The sequence below is a fragment of the Pyrgilauda ruficollis genome, unplaced genomic scaffold (genome assembly GCF_017590135.1).
Source record: "Pyrgilauda ruficollis isolate IOZ18807 unplaced genomic scaffold, ASM1759013v1 scaffold41, whole genome shotgun sequence".
Lineage (NCBI taxonomy): Eukaryota > Metazoa > Chordata > Aves > Passeriformes > Passeridae > Pyrgilauda > Pyrgilauda ruficollis.
The window spans coordinates 4222326-4242745 of record NW_024525601.1 but is presented as its reverse complement, the minus strand read 5'-3'; the positions used below and the strand labels follow the sequence as shown (position 1 = coordinate 4242745).

Below are 20420 nucleotides of genomic sequence, written 5' to 3'. Positions count from 1 at the left end.
GGCTCATGTTTCAAAACAGCTCAGTGATGAGAGACATTAAAGACCTGATAATTGCTCAGATTTTACCAGTCCTTGTTGATACCGTGGGTCCATTTCAAGAGCTGAAAACCTTGCACCATAAGAGAAGCATGACTAGAAAACAGACAAAGCAGCACAGTTGCAGCCAGGAGGACTTCAGCAGAGGGAAATGTAGGTGTTTCTCAAAAGTTAATGACCTATTTCTAAAGAACTTCATCTTGTAGTGTGGTCAGATGAGAGAGGCAGAGCTTCCAGGAGTTGGTTGTAAGCTGTCGCCCTGATTTTTTAAGTTTTTCTAAGCCGTCTGATGTTTACATTCTTGTAATGAACTTTCTCACACACTTTATGTAAATAATTTTACATGTTTTGCATTCTTTTATGGCGGAGGAGGAATTTGATGGACTGTTGGTGTGTCATTGGAGAGGTGGCACTTTTCACCCTCCAATCCACTGTCATTTCTGGAAACCTATAAATGTTGGAGTCAGAAATTAAAAGTTCCCTTTTTTACTTTGGAGCAGCAGTGAGTCTGTGTCATGTTGTTTCGTGTCCTATAGTGACAGTAAGTCACTAGGATCTTTAATGGCTCTTAATTTACAGTAATTGTTTCTTGGCTGATTTGGCCTAGTGGCTTTTTTGTTGTTTGTTTTGTTCCACTAAGATGTTCTGTGTTACAAGCTTGCCTTTACTTCCAACACCTACGTGTGCCATGTATGCTATTTTAATCTGCAAAAGACTTTACAAAAAGTCATGGCTGTGCAAAGCCTTTATTAGTAGTCATCTTTGTCCTCAGTGTCTCACTGTGGAAAGAAACATGTCTTGACATCTGTGCTATTAAAGATCTAATGTATGCTGGTCAGTTCTCTGGATAGGTGACTGTACAGCTTGATTACTCATAGTGATACTTGCTGAACTTTCTTTATTAGTTGGGAGTGGAAGGTGCTGAGGAATTGAAGGAGTTCCTGTGGCAGACATGAAGATTTGATACCCATTTTGATGAAGTGATAGTAATAGTAATGGAACAAAGGATGTAAATGGCAAAGATGGAAAAAAAATACTGAGGGTGTTGTTTAGCCATAGACTTGCAAGAGAAATGAAGAAAAAGAAGCAGTGAGAAAGGATCCTATGTTGAGAGGCAAGTGGTCTAGACAAATAGAACTGTCATTCTATTTATCCACGTTTCTGACATCTTCCTAATTCTTGAAAATGGTACAAGCCTTTATTAACCATCTGTAATCACAAATCTTGCCTTTTTCCCAGTATTGAATATTTTGCAGTGCTTGGCTGGGATTCTGGATTTGAGGAAGAAAACACTTTATACTATTTTGTCCACTTATCACTAGAGAGAGATATGTTTGATGTAGTAAGGTGTGGGAGCTATTCCATATATTCATTGGTCCTGGTTTGAATTGTAAACCCAGATTTATGCCAGCTTCTATTTGGGTATATATTTTTTGCCAAGCTTGACTACACTGCAGACTGCATAACTTGGTGTTTAAATTTATGTCCTGTTATCATTAGCAGTGCTTTGGCAAGGAAACTATCTTTTTTTTTTATTTTTATAAAAAAGCACGAATGTGTCTGTTAAAGTTGATGTTCAGCTTATATGTCTGAAACTTAGCTTGTGGTCTATTTTATGAAGTTTGAAGTAATATTTATGCAAGTAATTCAAGTACTAGAAAAAATGTGTAAGTGACTGCCTAAATTTCTAACCCTTCCCTCTGGAAATGTTGCAGATGTTATTTAATATACTCTATAAAAATCGCATGTATTTCTGAATTTTTTTCACTTCAGGAGAGAGAGAGTTTATATCTCTTGTTAACATTGAGGCAAAATGTTGGAATTTGGAGTTGTGAGTTTTTTAATAGGTTTTCTGTTCCCATTGGATTATCTAATTGAATCTTTTGCACTTAAATTTGTACAGAAAAAAGCAGTTTCCAGATGCATCGATTTCCCTCATACACTTAGATATATTGGAGACTTCCTATAGAAAGATATTTTGGAACAGATTCTAGTACAGGATGACCTGTATTCGAGGGCAGGGCAAACACGGTATGTCTGTAAAGGCCAATGTAATAGTCTCATGATTAAGAGAAGAAAAATTTTTATTCCTCAGTTACTGCATATAAAAATTCCTGCTGAAGATTATATGCTTGCAAAGTTCTTGCTATGAATGTCAAATATACACTTGGACTAGTTATTAGGAAGGCTAGACTTGAGTTAGGTGGTGTTTGTCAGGTGTAATGGAATTTTGTCTTCTACTTTTTGATAAGTGTCATGGTTTTAAGCCCTGGGAAAAAATTAATTCTATCCTAGTCAAAAGGGGACAATATGCTATTCTGTAATGCCATTTATAGTGCTCTAAGAAAATTCAGGTTTTAAAAGTAATTTTTAGGCTAGATTTTTCTCTTTCCTATTTTAATATGACTTGGCTAGGCTAAGCCTACTGTGCCTTTGGACAGATAGCAAAGATGATGAATAGCCCTAAAGTTTAGTTTTGTTTGAACAGCTGGAGAATTTCCTTTAATATAGACAGAAATATCTCTGACTAGAGTGATATTTATTTTCCAAAATAGGAAAGATGTCATTCTTTACTGGAGTGAAACATCAAATAAAACAGAATTTTGTAACCCTGTGTTAGTCTCCTGTTAGATGATAACAGTATAAAAAAGCTGAAGTTTCCTCTGTACCACAGGAAAAAAAGGAAAGATTTTCCATTTTCTTGTGGATAATATTAAACTCCATTCTTCTAAATTTGGGACATTAATTTTTTCCCTACCTCACCTTGGAAGAGTGTGAGCTTTTATACCATGTTACTCTCTTCTAATTTACATAGAAGAGAGGGAGAAAAAAAGAGGAAATAATAGTGTTTTCTTTCAGAGATTGTGAGGCTGAGCATAGGTTGACATTTTGAGGTAGATGTGCTGTGTTGTGCCAGAGGCACTGATCTCACAAACAGCCATGCTGGTACCTGTTCGCAGTGCAGCACACCTGGGAGCACCTAGGTTTTCCCTTACTTGGAAACCAAGATACAGGAATGAAAGCTGGTGTTCCCACCCTTAGAGTTTCCTTCTAAAGTGTAGGTCTTTGGGCATGGAATATTTTTTTTTTTCCCCTGAAGAATGTTAATCCTGCAGTCCTTTAATACTGTGACTTTTACTGCTATTGCTTCGCTATTTTGTTTTTGATTACCTGATGATTGGACCATAAGAGAAAATTTGTCTGCAGTTCTAAATTTGCTCTTTTGTACCCTTAGGATTTTGTTTTCATGAGAAGAAATTTTATACCCTCTCAGAAAGTGAAGATTAGTAAATAGAAATAATTTGTATTAAAAGATGTTTAAAAATTATGCAGCCTGCATTGGATGATGTTGCAGTTGTTAGGATGGAGATTCATAATCTGATTCCTGCATGCCTTAATTTTTACCTTTGTGTTTCTTTAACAGGGTGCTGCACTTTTGATGAGCCTCTCAGTTCCTGTGGCTACAGTCAGTCTGATGAGGATGATCTCAACTGGGATCACGTGAATGCGCCGATGAAGCCATCCTCTGGTCAAGGGATGCCATCGGGTTCGTCTTTGCTTTGTTTCTCTTCAACATTAGATTATGTGTTTATTAGCCTTTATTAGCAGTACTGTTCTTAAAATGCTGCTTCATTGGAGTCTGTTTAAGTGGAATACTCAGATTTTTCAGGTGATTTCTGTGAGGGATATTTTGCAAATCAAAGGTTTGGCTTTGTTGTATGGGGAGTATAAAGGTTTGAAAGAAGAAATGGAAACTTGGTGTTATTGGGGAAGGCCAAAAGAAAACAGATGAGTGACATGAAAATTAATGTGAAGTAGTACCAGAAACAGGCAGACAGAGCTTAGTAAGAAAGAAAAGGATAGACTTAGGTATTTTCATTGAAAGATATAATAATCAAAATCTCTTATAAAAAGATAGAGAAGAAGAGGTGAGCGAAAAAGCAAAGGTATCCCAAAACAAAGGATCTCTATATTATGCTCACTGAATTGAAAAGATAGTTGTGATACTATTATTTAATGTACTTTTTGCACTGCATGGAGTTGGACCTTGTTCCAGAGCAGCAACCTGTGCCTTCTGCTGAACTACAAGCTTGCTCTAGTAATACAGTCACTGTCTTAGTACTTCACCCACAGAAATATGTAAAATCTGGCCACTGGTTTTAAACTCACGAGCCTAAAATTTACTAGTTGTTCTTTTTTCTAGTTTTTAGCTAGGCATGTTAAGACCTCCCCCCATGTACTGATCTCCATTTCCTGGGATATGATTGCCTGCAGCCCAGCTTGGCATCTGCTTTGGCTTTCATAGACTGAGCCTCAAGTGACTATTATCACCTTTTTGCAAAACCAAAAGACCACTAGATAAAATCACTGGTTGTAGCATTGTGAGACTTTTTCTGAATTAGTCTCATAACTTAGTATAAATATATCCATAACACTTAAAAGCGTTGCAGATGAATGTCTCCCTATTTCACATCCATTTGAGTGAGGTCTTTAGAGGACCTATAATGTGCTTAGGTGTTTATATAAAATCTCTTCCAAAGTTTTTCTTGAGAAAGCGTTCCTCCCTCATTTTTGAGTAAGGGAGTTAGGAAATAGACAAAAGTGAATCTTTAGAAGTGACAGTATAAACAAAACCTGAACATATGCACTCATCATTAGTGTAGCAATAAATGTGCTAATATATGATAAGCACAATCAGCCTTAGATATCATGGACTTGTGAAAAAAAGGCTTTCAGTGTTCTTCACTCTAGATTTGCCAGTGTCACCCTGAGTTGTAGATGACATCTTACGTAAGGTTCATGGCTAAAGTACCTTTACACTTTGTTTCCTCTGGCAAATGCTGGACTCCCAAATTCAAGATAGGTGTTCAGTTTATCTAAGTTCTGGCATTTGGATCATCGTGCTAGATTGAGTTCATCAACCTTAATAAAGGAGGCTTTTTCAAATTCCTTTTTAAACTGGCTTTCACCCAGTGGTCTTGGCATATACTGCTAAACATTTTCTGAACTCTTTCATTAGTGCTCATACTGTTGCTCAAGTTGGAGACAACAGACACAGTTTATCAGCCATCTTGGCTCGTGGTAAAAGATATGCATTCCTTTTTTCAGTCACACCACTGGAATTCTCTTCCTATTCCAAATTTCATTCATTACTCTCCCCACTTGGATTTGTGAAAGCAATTGTTGGTATGTGATGTTCAGTCTTCTTGGCAGATAGAAGAGATTTAAATCTGTGTTCTATTCTCTGATGACCACAGGCTTGAACATTTTTTGGTTTTTTTCTCAGTGACAGGATTCTGGACTAGGGACTGGCATGTCTATAGAAGGAAAATGATACATGTAATTTTATTTATCAGATGTCATACAACTTGTTTCTTATTTGTCTTCTTGCATTTTTATCGGAAGTCTGAAATAATGTTCTGATGATCTGGTAAAAATCTATTTAGTTTGGTAACAAGTTCTATTTACAGTTTAGGGAGTTTTATTTCTGCCCATAAAGGAAGAGAAATATTCTTTTGGAGCATTGGGTCAGAAGATGAACGTGGTAGTCTGAGGAGGGTTGAGGATATTGGTGCCTTAAAAGGTCAAGAACCCCTTTGAGAGGGAAAGAAATGCTCATTTTTTTTGCAAATGAGAAGCACTGTGTCTAATGGCACGATTTAGTCAAGTGGTATCTAATTTTTCCTCATAATTTCATCTAGACAGTTTTTTCTTGTTCTTGTTCAAATCATCATCTTAATGATTTTAATTAGTTTTCAGTTAGCCTTAGCCAGAGGGTTATGGTGATACACTTAAAAAATGATTTCAAGTAGTTTGTCAGCAGTTTCTGAGCTACATGTTTAGGAAGAAATATCTCCAGATGATAATGAATAGAACATCTTAAATTAATGGTTTGTGGGGAATTCTTGGCTTCAAAGCAAAATGCTTTATGCAACAATGTTGTAATACTAGACTGAAACAAGAACTCTCAGTTCTGTACTCCCTTGTCAGAAGAAAAAAATTAATGCACATAACATTCCTAATTTCAGGCAACATGCTCCAGTGAGTGAGCTGATGTCGATCTGTAATTTTTTTTTTATAATTTCGTGGCAGTCAGGGGGAAGCACACAAGTTACAGCATTGATTTCTTTTCATCCACATGAGAGTGCTGAGGGCATAGCTGCACTTCAGATAGATAAATACTTTGGCTTGATATATTATTTCAGTGGGACTAAAGAAATGCCATCTAATATTCATGCATACAGTGCACGCTTTAATGTACACATGGTTTACATGTTTGTAAATATTTGAGATCTTGTTTGAGATGAAAATTACTAAACTCTATCAAAGGTAATAATAAAAAATCTCAGAAGTGTTTCTTACAGTGGACTTCAACCTCTGTTGGATTGTTACTGTAGCACAGAAATAGGAAGACACCACTAAAGTTAGTAGGGTGCTAGTGCTCTAATTTCCTTGATAAATGTGAGCATGGCTTTTAGTGAGTCAGTATTAATCAGAAATTGTGTTAAATAGACCTAAAAAGTAAGGAGATGTATGAATTTCTGTATATATTTGTATGAATTAAATGAATGTTGTTAATCCACTGCTGTTCTGTTTCAAATGTCCTGTGATGGAGTAAATACTGCTTGGAAGAGTGGCTCTTCCCATTTCTCATCCTGTCTTCTCCTTGTCTTTCTATTGCAAGAATGTATGTTTGAAAGAGTGTTCACGACTGTAATTACAGAAACACTTAGTCATTATTAATGCCATCTTGCATTATCCTGTGGAGCAGTTACAGCAGTTTGATATTAATGTGTTTATGTAATGCAGATTTGCAATTACAGCTAACTGTGAGCCCTCTAGTTGTAGCCCAATAAAAATGTCTTCAGAAGGATATGCGCACACAGTAGATTACTCTATTGGCAAGGCGTGGGCTGCAGGAGTGGCCTCTGTGGGAAGAGGTCAGGTATGCCCCATGTTGGACGCATCTGGGCACAGCCACTGGACCCACCACTGGGCACAGCTGAGCTCCTGGTGCACCTCTGGGGTAGAATGTTTAGGAGAGGGTAAAAGCCACTGGGCAGCAGCTGTCAGAGAGAGAAGTGAGAATATGTGAGAGAAACAGCCCTGCAGACATCCAGATCAGTGCACAAGGAGCAGGAGGAGGAGGTGCTCCAGGCAGTGGAGCTGAGATTCCCCTGCAGCCCGTGGCGAGGCAGCTGTGCCCCTGCAGCCCATGGGGTCCATGGTGGAGCAGGGATGCACCTGCAGCCCATGCAGAAGAGTCCACACAGGGGCAAATTTTATCACAGGACCTGTGGCCTGTGGGGTCACTGGAGTAGTACATTCCTGACGGACTGTGTCCCGTGGAAAGAGGTTGTTTTGGGGTTTTTTTGAGATACTTGAGTGCGTTGTGTTAGTTCAGATACTGCTACAGTAAGTCATCACTGACAGCGATGCAATTAGAATTTTGCTGATTACTCTAAGGAACGGAAATATTGTCAGGAGTCTTCTGTGACTTGTCATTTACTGGATATAATTTCTGTTCATGTCCATGTATTTTTTTACGAAATACTGTGTTCAGTTGTGTAGAATCTTTCTATGCTGTGTCCCAGTTCCAGCTGATTTCTGAAGGACAGTAGTATCATTTTTATTTGATGCAGTGGTTGGTTTGATGTCTCTGAGGGGATGTCACTGCATTTGCAACAAGTCACTGGCATCAGCCTTTCATTCATGTTAAAAAGTTCAAACCCAAATATAAATCAAATCTTCACAGGCTGCCATTTACTGTACTGTGTTGAAAGGATGCTTCCTGCAATGAAGCTTTCTGTGTTTAATACAGTGCTGGTCAAAGCTAGGATGAGAATTCTGTTTGTGCTGTTTGAGGTGATAACATATGATTTTCATGGCTATATGTGATATTTTGAATGGCCTACTATGCTTATTTGTATTCTGAATATGTACTGTTGCTTAATGCCTATGCAGTGTCTGCAGAAAATGCTTATAATGCTTATATTATTGTTTAAAATGGCCTTTTGATACCTAGTAACCAGACATGCAGAGCTAGCAGATATTCTATAAACAAAGCAGTGATTCAGAGGAGCATTTATTATTATGGAATGTAAAGTAGTTGTGTGAAAAATGTACATTGTTGTTTAATTGTGCATAGAAGAGTTGTGATCCATTTTAAAAGACAGATAAAGTGATCAGTCTGCAAGTGTGAGTTCAAGCCAACTGCAGTGTTTTACCAAGTAAAATTATCATTCTTTGATATTGTACTTTATCATTAAGCACATTTTAGCACTGCATCGCATTTTTGTTGTATATTAGCAGGGATACTTCTGTTTGCATTCATATTGAAAAAAATGAAATACATTTCTCACTCAGTCCTGTTTCCCCCATATTACTTTAAATAGCTGCATTTTTAATTCATTTGAATGCTATCTAGGGATAATATAAAGTACTATCAAGGTGTGGGAGTTGCAGCTCGTTCGCTGTGTTAAATTTTTTCATAGAATTTTCTAGACCTGGAACAGCAGCATGTTATTTTATTGCACACCCAGGTAATAGCTGCAGCCATTAAGGACATGCCTGTTGGCAAGCAGCTCCAGCTTCCAATTAACTGTGTAAGTTAACACCAGTTGCTGCTAATACAGAGCAACACGGAGGTCACACAGAGCAAACCACCTGAGCAGGGAGCCACAGCAGCTCTGTGCTGCCATGGATACAGTGCCAGCACTGGAGGGGCTGGCTACTTTAAAAGCACACCTAAAGACTTACTGAGTGGTGTGCTTAACAGGTCTGTTCAACAACGAGAAACATGCCACCAGCTATGTCTGAGGTATTGCTTGTCGCATGGATCTTACAGTAACTTCTGACCTGACTTAGAGATTTCAGCACCTGGCACAAATTCTGGGTTTGTTACAAATATTGAGCATCTCTCATTCTTGCAAGGAGAAGTAGATTAATCAGAATCAAAATCCCTCTTTCTGAATCACTGGTGGACAGTGTTCCTAGGTTCCTAGGTATACTAGCCAAATTATTGTAGTATATTTTGCCTGCATGCCTAAGCTTTCAGAAAATTAGATCTAATTATATACTTAACCCTTTGTTGTAGATGTTCTCATATATGACTTTTAGTTTGCACATTTTAGAACAAATGATTTTGAATATGAACAGTGTGATTTATGAAGTAATAATACCTAACATAGATGACTGATTTGCAGATTTGCATTTGAAGTAACATGCTTTCTGTAGTGTTCATAACTGTAACTTGAGGACATCAGTTTTCTTGTTTTCTTATGCATTCTGTCAGCCATCTCATATTAGAGTGCAAAATTGCAGAACATATTCCAAGTCATGGACTTAAGTGGGAGACACTATATGAAAAGCACCAGTGGCTGATCAAGATTTCTTCAAGATGTTTGACTGAAATAGGATGATATAATAAATTATAGCACTTTTTAATGTTTGAGGAACTATCCTCTTCTGCAGAAGACAGACAGAAACTACATGAAAGATGTGGGAAGTCACTTCTCGTTAAACCAGAGTATTCTCAAAGTAACCTGGAAGATAGAGTTGACTGCTGAGGGTAATTTTGAGTAGCACTATGTAGTGCCATGGAGTTCTAAGCAAGTCCTCTAACCTAATTAATTTACCTTGCTGTCATTACATGTCTCCTGCTGAGGTTAGATCTAACATCTGCCATCATATATGCTGAGAAGCAGCTTACATAATAAGCTGAACGCTGGAGCTGGGTTTGAAATGGATTTCTTGACAGCAAAAACATTTGAGATAAGAAAGTTATTTTTTGTTACACATCCGAAATCCAGTCTCCCTCCCCGTCTTCCACCCATAGTGCTAGACACCATTCTGCTGGTTAAGTGCATCAGAATCTCTTTTAGAAGTTTTAGATTTCCCTGCTAAATTTAAAACAGAAGTACTCTGAATAACTGGGGTTTTGTTCCTGTTTTTGTTTTTCCTTCCCGGACTCCTCATGATGACTTCATTGAGATGAGGTAGGAATATTCCAACAGGAGAGAGGAAGTTAAAGTAAGAGAATCCCAACAGGAGAGAGACAAAGTGCTTCATATTATAAAGCTGGTAAAAACATACTTTTTTACAATACCTTGGGGTGAAGTGGCATTTTTGAAGTGGAATATTATCAGGAAAAGAAGAATGAGGTTATTTCTGGTAAGGGCTCTTGGTTTGAAAGAGACCACATGGAGAATTCTCCTTTCCTGGGCATATGCCCGAGACATGCAGGTGAACCTCAGGACGCTTTAATCTAGGTAATTTGATACTGGGGTAATATATACACCAAGTAGCACATGCTTTGGTGTAGGGTTTCCTAGGGACTCACTCTGTGCTGAAGGCATGTTACTGCACCCTGCCATGGTGTCATACTGAAACCACTGCAGTTTCTGCTCCAGTTTGAGCAGACTTGTATTAAGTAAGTGCCAATACAATATTTGTGTTTGTTTGCCCGGCTGTTTTCTTCTGTTGAAGAATGAAAATACAATTTCGAGCAAAGCTGTGGCCAGTAAAAAGCCTATGAATAAGCAGTGAGTCTGAAGATGTTCCTGTAGGAGCTTCACTCACTGCATTGCAAGATCAAGAGAAAGGGCAATAATCAAAATAGTCCTAAATAAGCTTTTTCTTGTTTAGTAATTAATCTACTGGAAAAAAAGCCTCTTAATTTCTTGCAGTCTTCAGGGCTTTTCTTTCAGTCTCATGCTTATCCCATTAGATTTCTTCTCATCCATCCTGCCCTTTAGAAACTAATAAAGAGTGGATCAAAACCTTTCCTTGCATCTGCAGGCTTTCAAGTGTGGAACGTGACTGCCTCCATTTCAGAGCCTAATTCAGTTGTTACCCGAGTTAGTAGTTTATCTTTTAAAACAGTTCTTCTATATGACAAGATAATAGTCACAGGCATAGTGAAAATGTCAGTGAGCTGGAGACAGACTCCATGACTTCTCTTTAGGACAGTAAATACTACAAATTTTTAGGGAATATTTTTTTAAGTTTTTTTTTTTCCAGAAATGTAAGAGGAATTTCTTGTTTCAGTTAGATTTATGGGAGATTTTTCATACCCTTTGACAGCACTTAATTTGTTGGCAGGCATTGAGACTGTTAGTGTGTTGTTAGCAGGTCTGGTTGTGACTGTAATAGGAGGGGCCAAAAGGTCACTGGTTTGAGGCAGAGGTCATTAAATGCTGCATGTGGCTTCAAGTGCTCCCAGATGTCTACACTTCTGCTCCCAAGTTGGGGAAAGTCATGTGGGAAACGTGGCAGCAGAGACACGTTAGTGCATGAGCAGAATGGATGGATTGGGTTTTATTTTATATGTAGATGTTTTGGTGTCTGAAGCAATTTGATTTCCTAGAATTTCAGACAAAGTCTTAATCCTTTATAGTCATTTGCAGAACTCAAGAGTCAGGGAAGAAGCAATTACATGAACTTCATGAACTGAATTAAAGAACTTCAGGAACTGCTTTTTTTCTGAGTGTTAAAGCAATATACTTATTTCCCTCACCTGCTGACATAATGCTTTCTCTATCTGGAAGTCAGATTTCCAATCAACTGCTTTTCAATAGCACAAAGTGAAAAAAAAATGCTGTCTGGACCTCATTGAAAATGTAATGATGTACACAGTCATTTAATGAGAAAGCAGGTGCAGGTAATTATCCAAATCATAATGTTGCAGCAGCTAATAACATCAAATATTTGTGATAATTGCAAGCAATTGATCACAATTCTGTGCTTCTCATGTGTAACAGATTTGAAAAGCACTTTTCAATACATATGTATTCATGTTACAACATGGAAGCCACAGATGTACTTTTCTCACCAGTAGATCCATGTACTGTAATTTTGCATTAAGTTCAGATATGTCTGTTTAAAGTTCTACCATTGCACTTTACCCCATGACTTAGAGGGGAGGAACATCCCTCTGCCAAATTTGAGTTCCTGATTCCCCCATACTCTTACAGTCTTCACCTGTTCTAGATGTCACGATCGACTCCTGTGTCATTCTGGTTTCTGCTGGAGCACCATGTGAATCCCAGTGTCCTGCAGGGGGGTTCTCCCAGTGCCAGATGTGTGTGCAGCTGAGCTCGGTGGCACCATCTCCAACTCGGAAGTCAGGTGTTGTTCTTCCCAGCATGGCTCTCTCCTGCAGTTACATAAGAAATAGATCAAAGACACAGTTACAATGGGATGATCCTTAATGTATTCCCTTACTTATATGTTGAGAGCTACAAAAGAAAGGAAGGGAATAGAAATTTGCTAGGGGCAAATTTCTTTTATGCCAGGCCTGTGTGATAAGACCGCTGCTCAGAGTTCAGAGATGCTTCTTTCTGAAGCTTTTTTACATTCATAGCTTAAAGGTGTGAGGAAATGATGAGAACCTAAGTTGGTCAGTAGCCCTCTTTCTGCATGGGGGCTGTTGCAGAAATGAACCCATAGAAGAGAAATTTACATTTGTCAGGCATTTCAGAAGGCTCTGGGGGGAAAACAGAAAGCAAAGAGAAGCAGGTCTGTGGTCCAGTCTTTAGTGTGTAAAGTATTTTAGCGGTTTCCAGTTAGTAGGAATCAAAGGCAATTACTGCTTGAGTTGCAGACTGCGCATACACAGTGGTTCTCACACCTTAGGAAAGGGCTGATTAAAAGGGTGGTGTCATGATTTCTTACAAGTGGTGTCCCAAGAAGAAACTGAAAGAGAGGATAGGCTTTCAGAGGAGGATTCTGGGCTTGTTTGTATCCCAGATAAGGAAAGGTGCTTCTGTAGCTAGCAGGGGACCTGAGGAAAGGGATATAAAACTTGATGCCTTTCTTGGCGTTTCCATATGAGGTTTCCTTACTAAGCAGACGCACATCAAATGAAACACCTTTGGAAGATACGGGATGATAATTGATGAAGGTCCTGTGCTGGGGAGATCAGCTGGATATTGTGCACCTGCTCTTGAGCTAGTGCCTCTGGGATCTGATTAATCTATAAAGCATCAGGCAGGACAAGGTGAAGATGTTACCCGTGTTTTGGAAGCTCAGTGTGTAGCAGCTATAGAAACGATTATGTGTCAGAAACAAAGAAGTCGTCAAGTTCAGGATTAGACTTGATCAGCAACAGCAGCAAGTTCCCTTCATGAGTGTACGATGCACTATGTAAAATTTAAGGCAGCCCATAGCTTCCAGTTTTACAGTGGAATAAATGGCTATACCATGTATAAAAAGATGTGTTACATCTTTCAGCAATCACATTTAGGTGTTACGTGTGCTATGGTGTTCTTGCCATGTTTAATTTTAGTGTGAGGCACATTTGTGAAGGCAGAAAGTTGTTTGGAGAAATTTCAATTCAGGCATTTTACTTACTTGGCTTGCAAAATGGAAGCAGCTTTATGAGTGCATGGCAGATTTTTTTCCTGCTTTTTAGTATAGCAGTAATAACAATTGTATAATTAGTAAGAATTTAATTATTATTTTAGGTACATCAACGAAAAGCTATATTTTGCCAGGATATATTGTAGTGCCTCTTGAATTTAAATTGTCTGTGTTTTAGTGTGTCTACATCCAGTTGTATGTTTAAGTTAAAATAAAGCATTTAAACAGGTAATTTTAACTTCTGTGCTAGTCTGTAAAGAAGCAAAGTTAAATTAAAAAAAAAGCCATTAGAATGTGCACCTTTAATAGATAAAGTCAATTATTAGTATTTCTACATGTGAAAACCAGATTTATATTAGGTGTAGTCTTCACCACTGCAGAGCACCAGCAGGATATCACTATTTCTCTAAAGGTACACATCTATGTTAATTAACTTGGTCCAGCCTTCCCTGCAGTTTCATCATTCTTACCTCCTCTTCAAGCCTGAATGTATTGGAAATGTCTCCAACTCTGAGCTGACATTCTCTGTAGTATCATGGTTTGGACTAAATGCATCCTTTTCTACCAAGTTACTCTTTAGAGATATGGTGGAGGTCAGCTTTGCTAAACTGCAGTGATGTTCTGACACAACAGCAAGTGGGTCATAAACAAATCGTCATTAAAAATGTTTTACTCCTAGAATCTGAGAATCTGAAATCTACAATTGTTATGAGATACTGAAAGATATTTAGCAAAGCACATGTGAAATTATCCTGACAAATAAAAAGTTTTGTGGGTCTGTTTTCAATTAATGGATTTGCCTTTAAAGTTCCCTAAAAGAGCTCCTCTGAGATCTTTATTAACAGATATTGCTGTCATTGAAATGAAAATACTCCTTTGGAAAAGCTACTAATGCTACTTTGCCACCTGTAATATGGAAATAAAAATGCGTAATGCAGTGATGCTGCTATTTATCTTTTGTATTTGTCAAATAATGCCTATGCTATTTAATATGGCATAAAGAATATAGAAAATCCTTTGGTATAATCTCAGTTTGCCTAATTTCTTTCACTGGTGAATCTTCTTCGTATTGAAAAGAAAAGCATCTGAAAACATGTAACCTGAGGCCACTATTTTATGTGTTAATAGGTATTCTGCTTTATTGATGGTGAGAAAGGCAAATTTATTTTGTCTTTTAAAAATCTTTCAATATTGTGCTAAGGCTGAAGCCTAACAGAAGCTCTAATTTTTGTACTATGGTTTTTAAATGAGAGATCTTTGTAATAGAAGCAGACTTTAATTGCCGAAACACTTAGTTTTGTTACTTTGAGATTCTGGAATTTTGTTACTTCAAATATATTTTCTTGTTCTGTTCTGTACAGTTCTGTGCCATTCTCTTTTCCTGGGAGAATATATTTACTTACAAGATTTTTATTCTCTCATCCTTCTGTTTTAATATCAGTGTGTGCATGAGATTTCTGTGTTGAGAAAGTCTTCATAATGCCTCTCTAAATTGTGCTGAATCCTCTAGCCACACAGAGACTTTACATTTTACATCAGATTGTCATGTTTGTTTATTGTGTGCCAAATTTCTCTCTTCGCCACCTCTAACTCTTGGTGCTTTTTCTAAGTATTTTTATTTTTCACAGATTCATTTCCTAGCAAAAGCTTTGTTGGTGTACTGCATTTAAACAAATCAATGATGCAGAGTCTAGGGAAGTAGAGACTGCTAAATTCCCTAAAGGATTCTGGGATATCCTTTTTTATCTAATAGTTCCCTGAGCTTTGCTTTGCTTTGCCTATTAAAATGTGCTCCTTTATGTTCTTCCTCATTTGAAGAAAATTTGATAGAACACTTGAAGGTAGGTCTAGAAAAGCACACAGACATTAATATTTATGGCTGTGTGTGTTTCGACTCCAGAAGGGCTGACAAGCAACTGGATATAACCATGTTGATTTTCAATACCTCTGCTGAGCCACAGGATATTCTGAGCAAGGTGGTTGCCTTTACTTTGAAACTAACACATGAAGAGATTCGGTTTTGCTTGGCTTCTGCATGCACAGATGCATTACTTAGATTCAAGATAAATGGTATTAGTCTGCTTTTTTCCAAGGCATTCCTAAATACTCCAATACCTAATGTGAAGCTTCATAATACTTGCCTCTTCCATGTCAAGATGAAGCACTGAAAAAGCATGTCTTTAGAAATTGATAAGTTTTCTGCCATTTTTTGGTTGCTAATTAAGTGCAAATAGCAGTTAGCACCAAGTTTTGCCCTCATATGATATTCTTTGTCTGCAGTTCTCTAGTTGGTAGTACATGACACGTTAATTGTAGCATGGTAATTAAAATTTTAGTTACTGTTTTTCTTTGTTCAGTACATTCTTTGTTATGGTGTCAAAAAGTATTTTGCCTCGAATATTCCTATAGTCTTTTACATGAGACATATCTCATCACTGGAAATGGAATTTCTAAGTAATTTTTTTTTTTTTTAATAGAAATGTTTCATTATACTAAGACCACTCTTCCTCTTGGAAGCTACGAGGACAGCATGCCTAAAATTTAGACAAGATGTTAATTGTTAGTAATGACTAAAGAAACCAACATTGTATCCAGTGGGGGCTTAAGCAGAATTCCAGTAAATCATGTCCATTACTGCCATGGACTTCACCTGAATCTTATTTTCTTATGCTAGGCTAAATATATCCAAATGCTCACAACTAAATAGTGCTGCGCTGTACTTTGGGAGTATAAGTTTGTAATTCTAAATAATCATGAACTTTTATGCAGAGTACATGATAAAATGGTTTTTCTGTCTCATTCTTTCCTGCTCTCTTACTGCTCATCCCTCTGTCTTCACATCCTTTTTCAGGAATAACAAATGTGGAGGGATAGAATGTAAGAGAATGGAGATGGTGCAGGGGGCAATCTCACCCCTGAGGAGTTGCAGCTGTGCTAATTACCAAAGATTAGGAGCAGCCCTGCCCTTAATATGCCACAGCTGTGTCCAATAAGGATAAGTGCTATAAAAGAGTGGGTTAGCTGGGTGAGAAGGGAGTTTGTTGGTTGTGCTGCGAGGAAGAAGGAGTCAGTGCTGCAGGGAGCTGCCCATGGGAAATCACCAAGAAGGTATGGAACTTTTGCAATGAGATGACAACAAACAAAGACAGAATAGTTTCTTTTGTATAGTTGTGTTACCTTAATTTGGGGGATTATATTTAAAACTGTGTTACATTACAGAAATGTAGTTTGACTTTGCAATTCTACATAGTTTGTATTTTTACTTTGAGTCTCAAGTGGGAATACACTTCTTATTTTATTTAAGTTCCTTTGGGAGAATGATTTTTTTGTTTGGGGTTTTTTTTGTTTCTTTACAATGAAAAATGCTACATGTCTTAATATTCTGTGTTTTCAAACAACAGCACTTTTCAAACGTGTATTACTTCTGGTCAGTGAAAGTGGAAAGCTAAGTTTCTTTAAGAAAACCCAACCAAAAAGCCATAAACCCCGTCTTCCCCTAAACTCTGGTAAACCAAACCCAGCCTTTAAAACAATAAGCTAACTACTTTCACACTAACAATTGTATAAAGAAGTAGCATATTATTTAAACACTGCTGTACTAAATATAGAACAGTTATTAAATGGTACCATACATGTAGCTAAAGGGAAAATTCAAGGCAGTAAAGTTGTGTGGTCTGTATGACTGAGAGTGTTAGCTTTTCTGCCTCTATAAACCTTTTTTTTTTTTTTTTTTGACTTCTGGAGGACAGGAGAAGACTAACATGGCTTCTAGTTTGTCTCAGACCACCCTGCTTTAAGGTTATTAGCCAGTATCTTCCCAAGGCTTCTTTTGTTTTGGGCACAGGCAAGATGCCAGCTGCTGGAATAGGCAGACATCAGATCCAGCCTGGTATTGCCACAGTTGAGGTTCCTGCAGTTACCCTCTGTAATTTGCTGTATTTCTCAATAGAGACAAGAGAGGAGCTAAAATGTTGCTCAGACTTAGTGGTGGAAGGTACATTCTTCTTGGAGTTCTAGCCTTTTTTCTTTAGCTACATCATACTGTAAAGCACCACTTTGTTGTTTAAGGATGCAGGAAACTGAAAACTGTTTTTAAGTGTAGGAAATTAGGTCAGAAGGAAGTCAAGGGAGTACACATATTGGGTAAAGTCATCTGGGGGAAAAGAGCAAATAAAATATACATCTGGAAAAGGGTATAGAAAAAATAGAAAAAGTACATATTTTCTGCTGTTGTGGTGGGTACTGTCTGTCAGCAGTCGTCCTCGAAGTCTAGTTCATGACACCATCCAATTAATAAATGTTGTCTTATGATGGGAGTGAGAAGAAACTGTGCTGGAAGCAGATGAAGATCGTGTTGTGGTCTGAGTGAGCAAGTCTGTAAATCGTGCTGTGTGACCAGCAAAATTGGTAGCTGCTGGAACAGAATTTAGAAGGCAGGGGATGTTTCAAAAATGAAATATCCAACAAGATCTTGGAAGAGTGTGTGTTAACGTTCAAGTCTAATGCATACTAAAACTCTCAGAAAAGTTCTTTTGGGTGTTTTCTGGTGTTTTCTTTTTATACTAAAGGAATTTAAAGTTGAAATGGGGCTCATGTTAAATGAGTCTACCTTTCTTCATTTTGAAATGGAGTGGAATAGCTCCTGCTTTTAGAAGCCTTTCACAATTATGCTAAGCATTCACCTCCTAATTTCATGTACTTTAAGATCATCTTTTGAAAGAAATGTGATAGGTAGGTCATCGTGTTTTTACTTTGTGTTGGTGGTAGACCCTGTCAGTTTTCCTGGTCTGTCGTTAGCATGAGATCTGTGAGTGCTGTAATTTTTTTTTTCCCTAACTCAGATAAAGGATCAGCATTATCAGGGTAGGGATATATATCTTGCATAAGTTTACTCACTGAAATTAATGAAAATGCCTCTATCTGTGACACTGCAAACATTAAAATGTGATAGAAATGTTTAGTGTTGCTGTAAGTGCTTTTGCAGAAGACCTGAAGCAATAGCTCTTTGTTTCAGTAAGTGCTATCTCACATAACAGACAGGATTTGTTAAATATCAGTGTTGCTTAGGATTTCAGTTTTTTACTAAAATTTGTACAACTGGAGGGGAAATACAGACATTATAATTGTTTCTTGTGGATTAGCTAAGATGAAGCCTAGCTTTCAGGTGGTACTTTCACACATGGTTGTATTACTTAGAGCAACACCTTCCTACCGCTGTTGGGGGCAGCAAGGGCTGGCACTGACTGTGCCCTCACTGATGGGGCACAGTTCCACAGCATCCAAATGCAGCCATCAGGAACAGGAGTAATGCTGTGCTGGTGGAATCCAGGGGGAAGTCCCAGGTCCAGGGTCCAACCAGAGGGCTGGGGCAGGAGCCAAAGTCCAGAGACAGAGCTTCAGACAGGAGCATTCCCTGCTGGGGCCGGGAATGGTGCTAAAGCTAGGGTAAGGGGTGTGGCGGGGTACAGGGTGGGACAGTAGGGCTTGGGAGTGCCTTTGGGGCTTTGGGGATCTGACACCACCTTATAAAAAAAAAACCAAAAAAAAAAACCAAAAAAAAAAACCAATAGAGAAAGCATTATTTGTGTCCTTACTTTGGTTTATTGTGCAGCCTCATAGGACAGAAACAGGAAGGCACAGTATAAATGTGAATCACTTTCAGTAGTAGTATAGCTCTGTAGTGCTTAAGAGCAATTTTGGCTACAGAGGTAGGCCTTGAAATGCTTCATAGTAGCTTCTGCATGTCTAGCTGATGTGGAGGAGATTGGGTATCCATAATAGTTCAGACAGTTTTTACCCATTTAGAAAAACAATTGCCTTTGACTTCAATAAAATTTTGTACCTGAAGAAGCTAAAGGTTATTGAAGGTCATGCATTTAAGAAATGTCTCCTGAGGAAAGACCTTTTCTTTCTTCTGTCAGCAAGATCTTTTTTTCTGTTTAGCAAAACTGAAAAATAGTTTATTCCTGTTTCAATTAAAACAAGGGGGAAAAAGCCCAGAAGAAGGTGTCAGTAACGGGATGTTTCCTACCAAGCAACCAATCAAAGTGTATTCCCTTACTGAAAGTTGATGACCTTGGTATCTTTTATGGCTGCTAATGTCAAATATTGCTTATTACTTTGTAGTAAACAGTCTTTCTGTGCTGCTTCTGGTAGTAATAATGAAATAGTAAGACATGTAGAACAGCTTCAGTGGGCTTGGTTTCAACATATTTGTCAAATAAATAATAGTATGTTGTAAGCTAAGTATTTGGACTCGGTACTACTTAGGGAGTTTGCTTCTGCTTTTCAGGAAGCAAGAAAATTAATTAAGGTCATGGTAACCATGACTAAAAAATTGCTGTTTGTTTTACTTTTTAGAACAAAATGAGCTCTGTATGTAATGTTTGAGGATGCGATGTCCGCATTTCTGTTTCAGTTCTGTGTGAACTGGCAGTTATTGTCCTTGTTTCTTGCCTGTCTTCTTGCTTGTAAATGTAGAGGCTTGTAAATAGGAAAAACAGGGCGAGGATTGAGAAAAGTGTCATTGATCTCTGATGACTATTTGGGAGAATCATTTATCATGCAAGATAACTGCAGACAGCACATGGCATGGCCCTCATAAGCTAATTTCTTGTTAGCTGGCAGCAATAAAATTTGCACTCTTATTTATCCAAGAATGTCAAATGTTTATTTCCAGAAACGAGCAACACCTCATAACAACCAGGAGGCTGTGTGGTGTCCTGCATAATTTACAGACAATCAAATTGACCTATGCAGGTCAAGTGACTCACTTGAGATAATGAAAGAGTGGCAGAATATGAAATAAAGATGGGAAGCACTTAAGCTAGTTTATGATTCCTAACAAGATGCCTGTATTGCTTTCCATTCCAGAACACCAATGCTGTCTTAAATCTGCTCATTGAAATATAAAAAAACCTTACTGAGGGGGCCGCTGGTAAAATACAAACTTTTTATAATCAGTGTGTGCACTCAGCACTGAGTGATTACAAGAAAATGCACCAGATGCAGTGAATGTGTTC

At 37.9% G+C, this 20420-nt stretch overlaps 1 protein-coding gene across 8 annotated transcripts in view; it reads left to right on the top strand.

The window, feature by feature from the left end:
* PTPRM (protein tyrosine phosphatase receptor type M) overlaps window positions 1-20420 on the top strand; it is a 437865-nt gene that overhangs the window by 96396 nt on the left and 321049 nt on the right. For all 8 annotated transcript variants that reach the window (XM_041477609.1, XM_041477608.1, XM_041477613.1 and 5 more), the window contains exon 2: window positions 3461-3583. In XM_041477609.1, the coding sequence (XP_041333543.1) occupies window positions 3461-3583 (123 nt within the window). The remainder of the gene's footprint in view (window positions 1-3460; window positions 3584-20420) is intronic.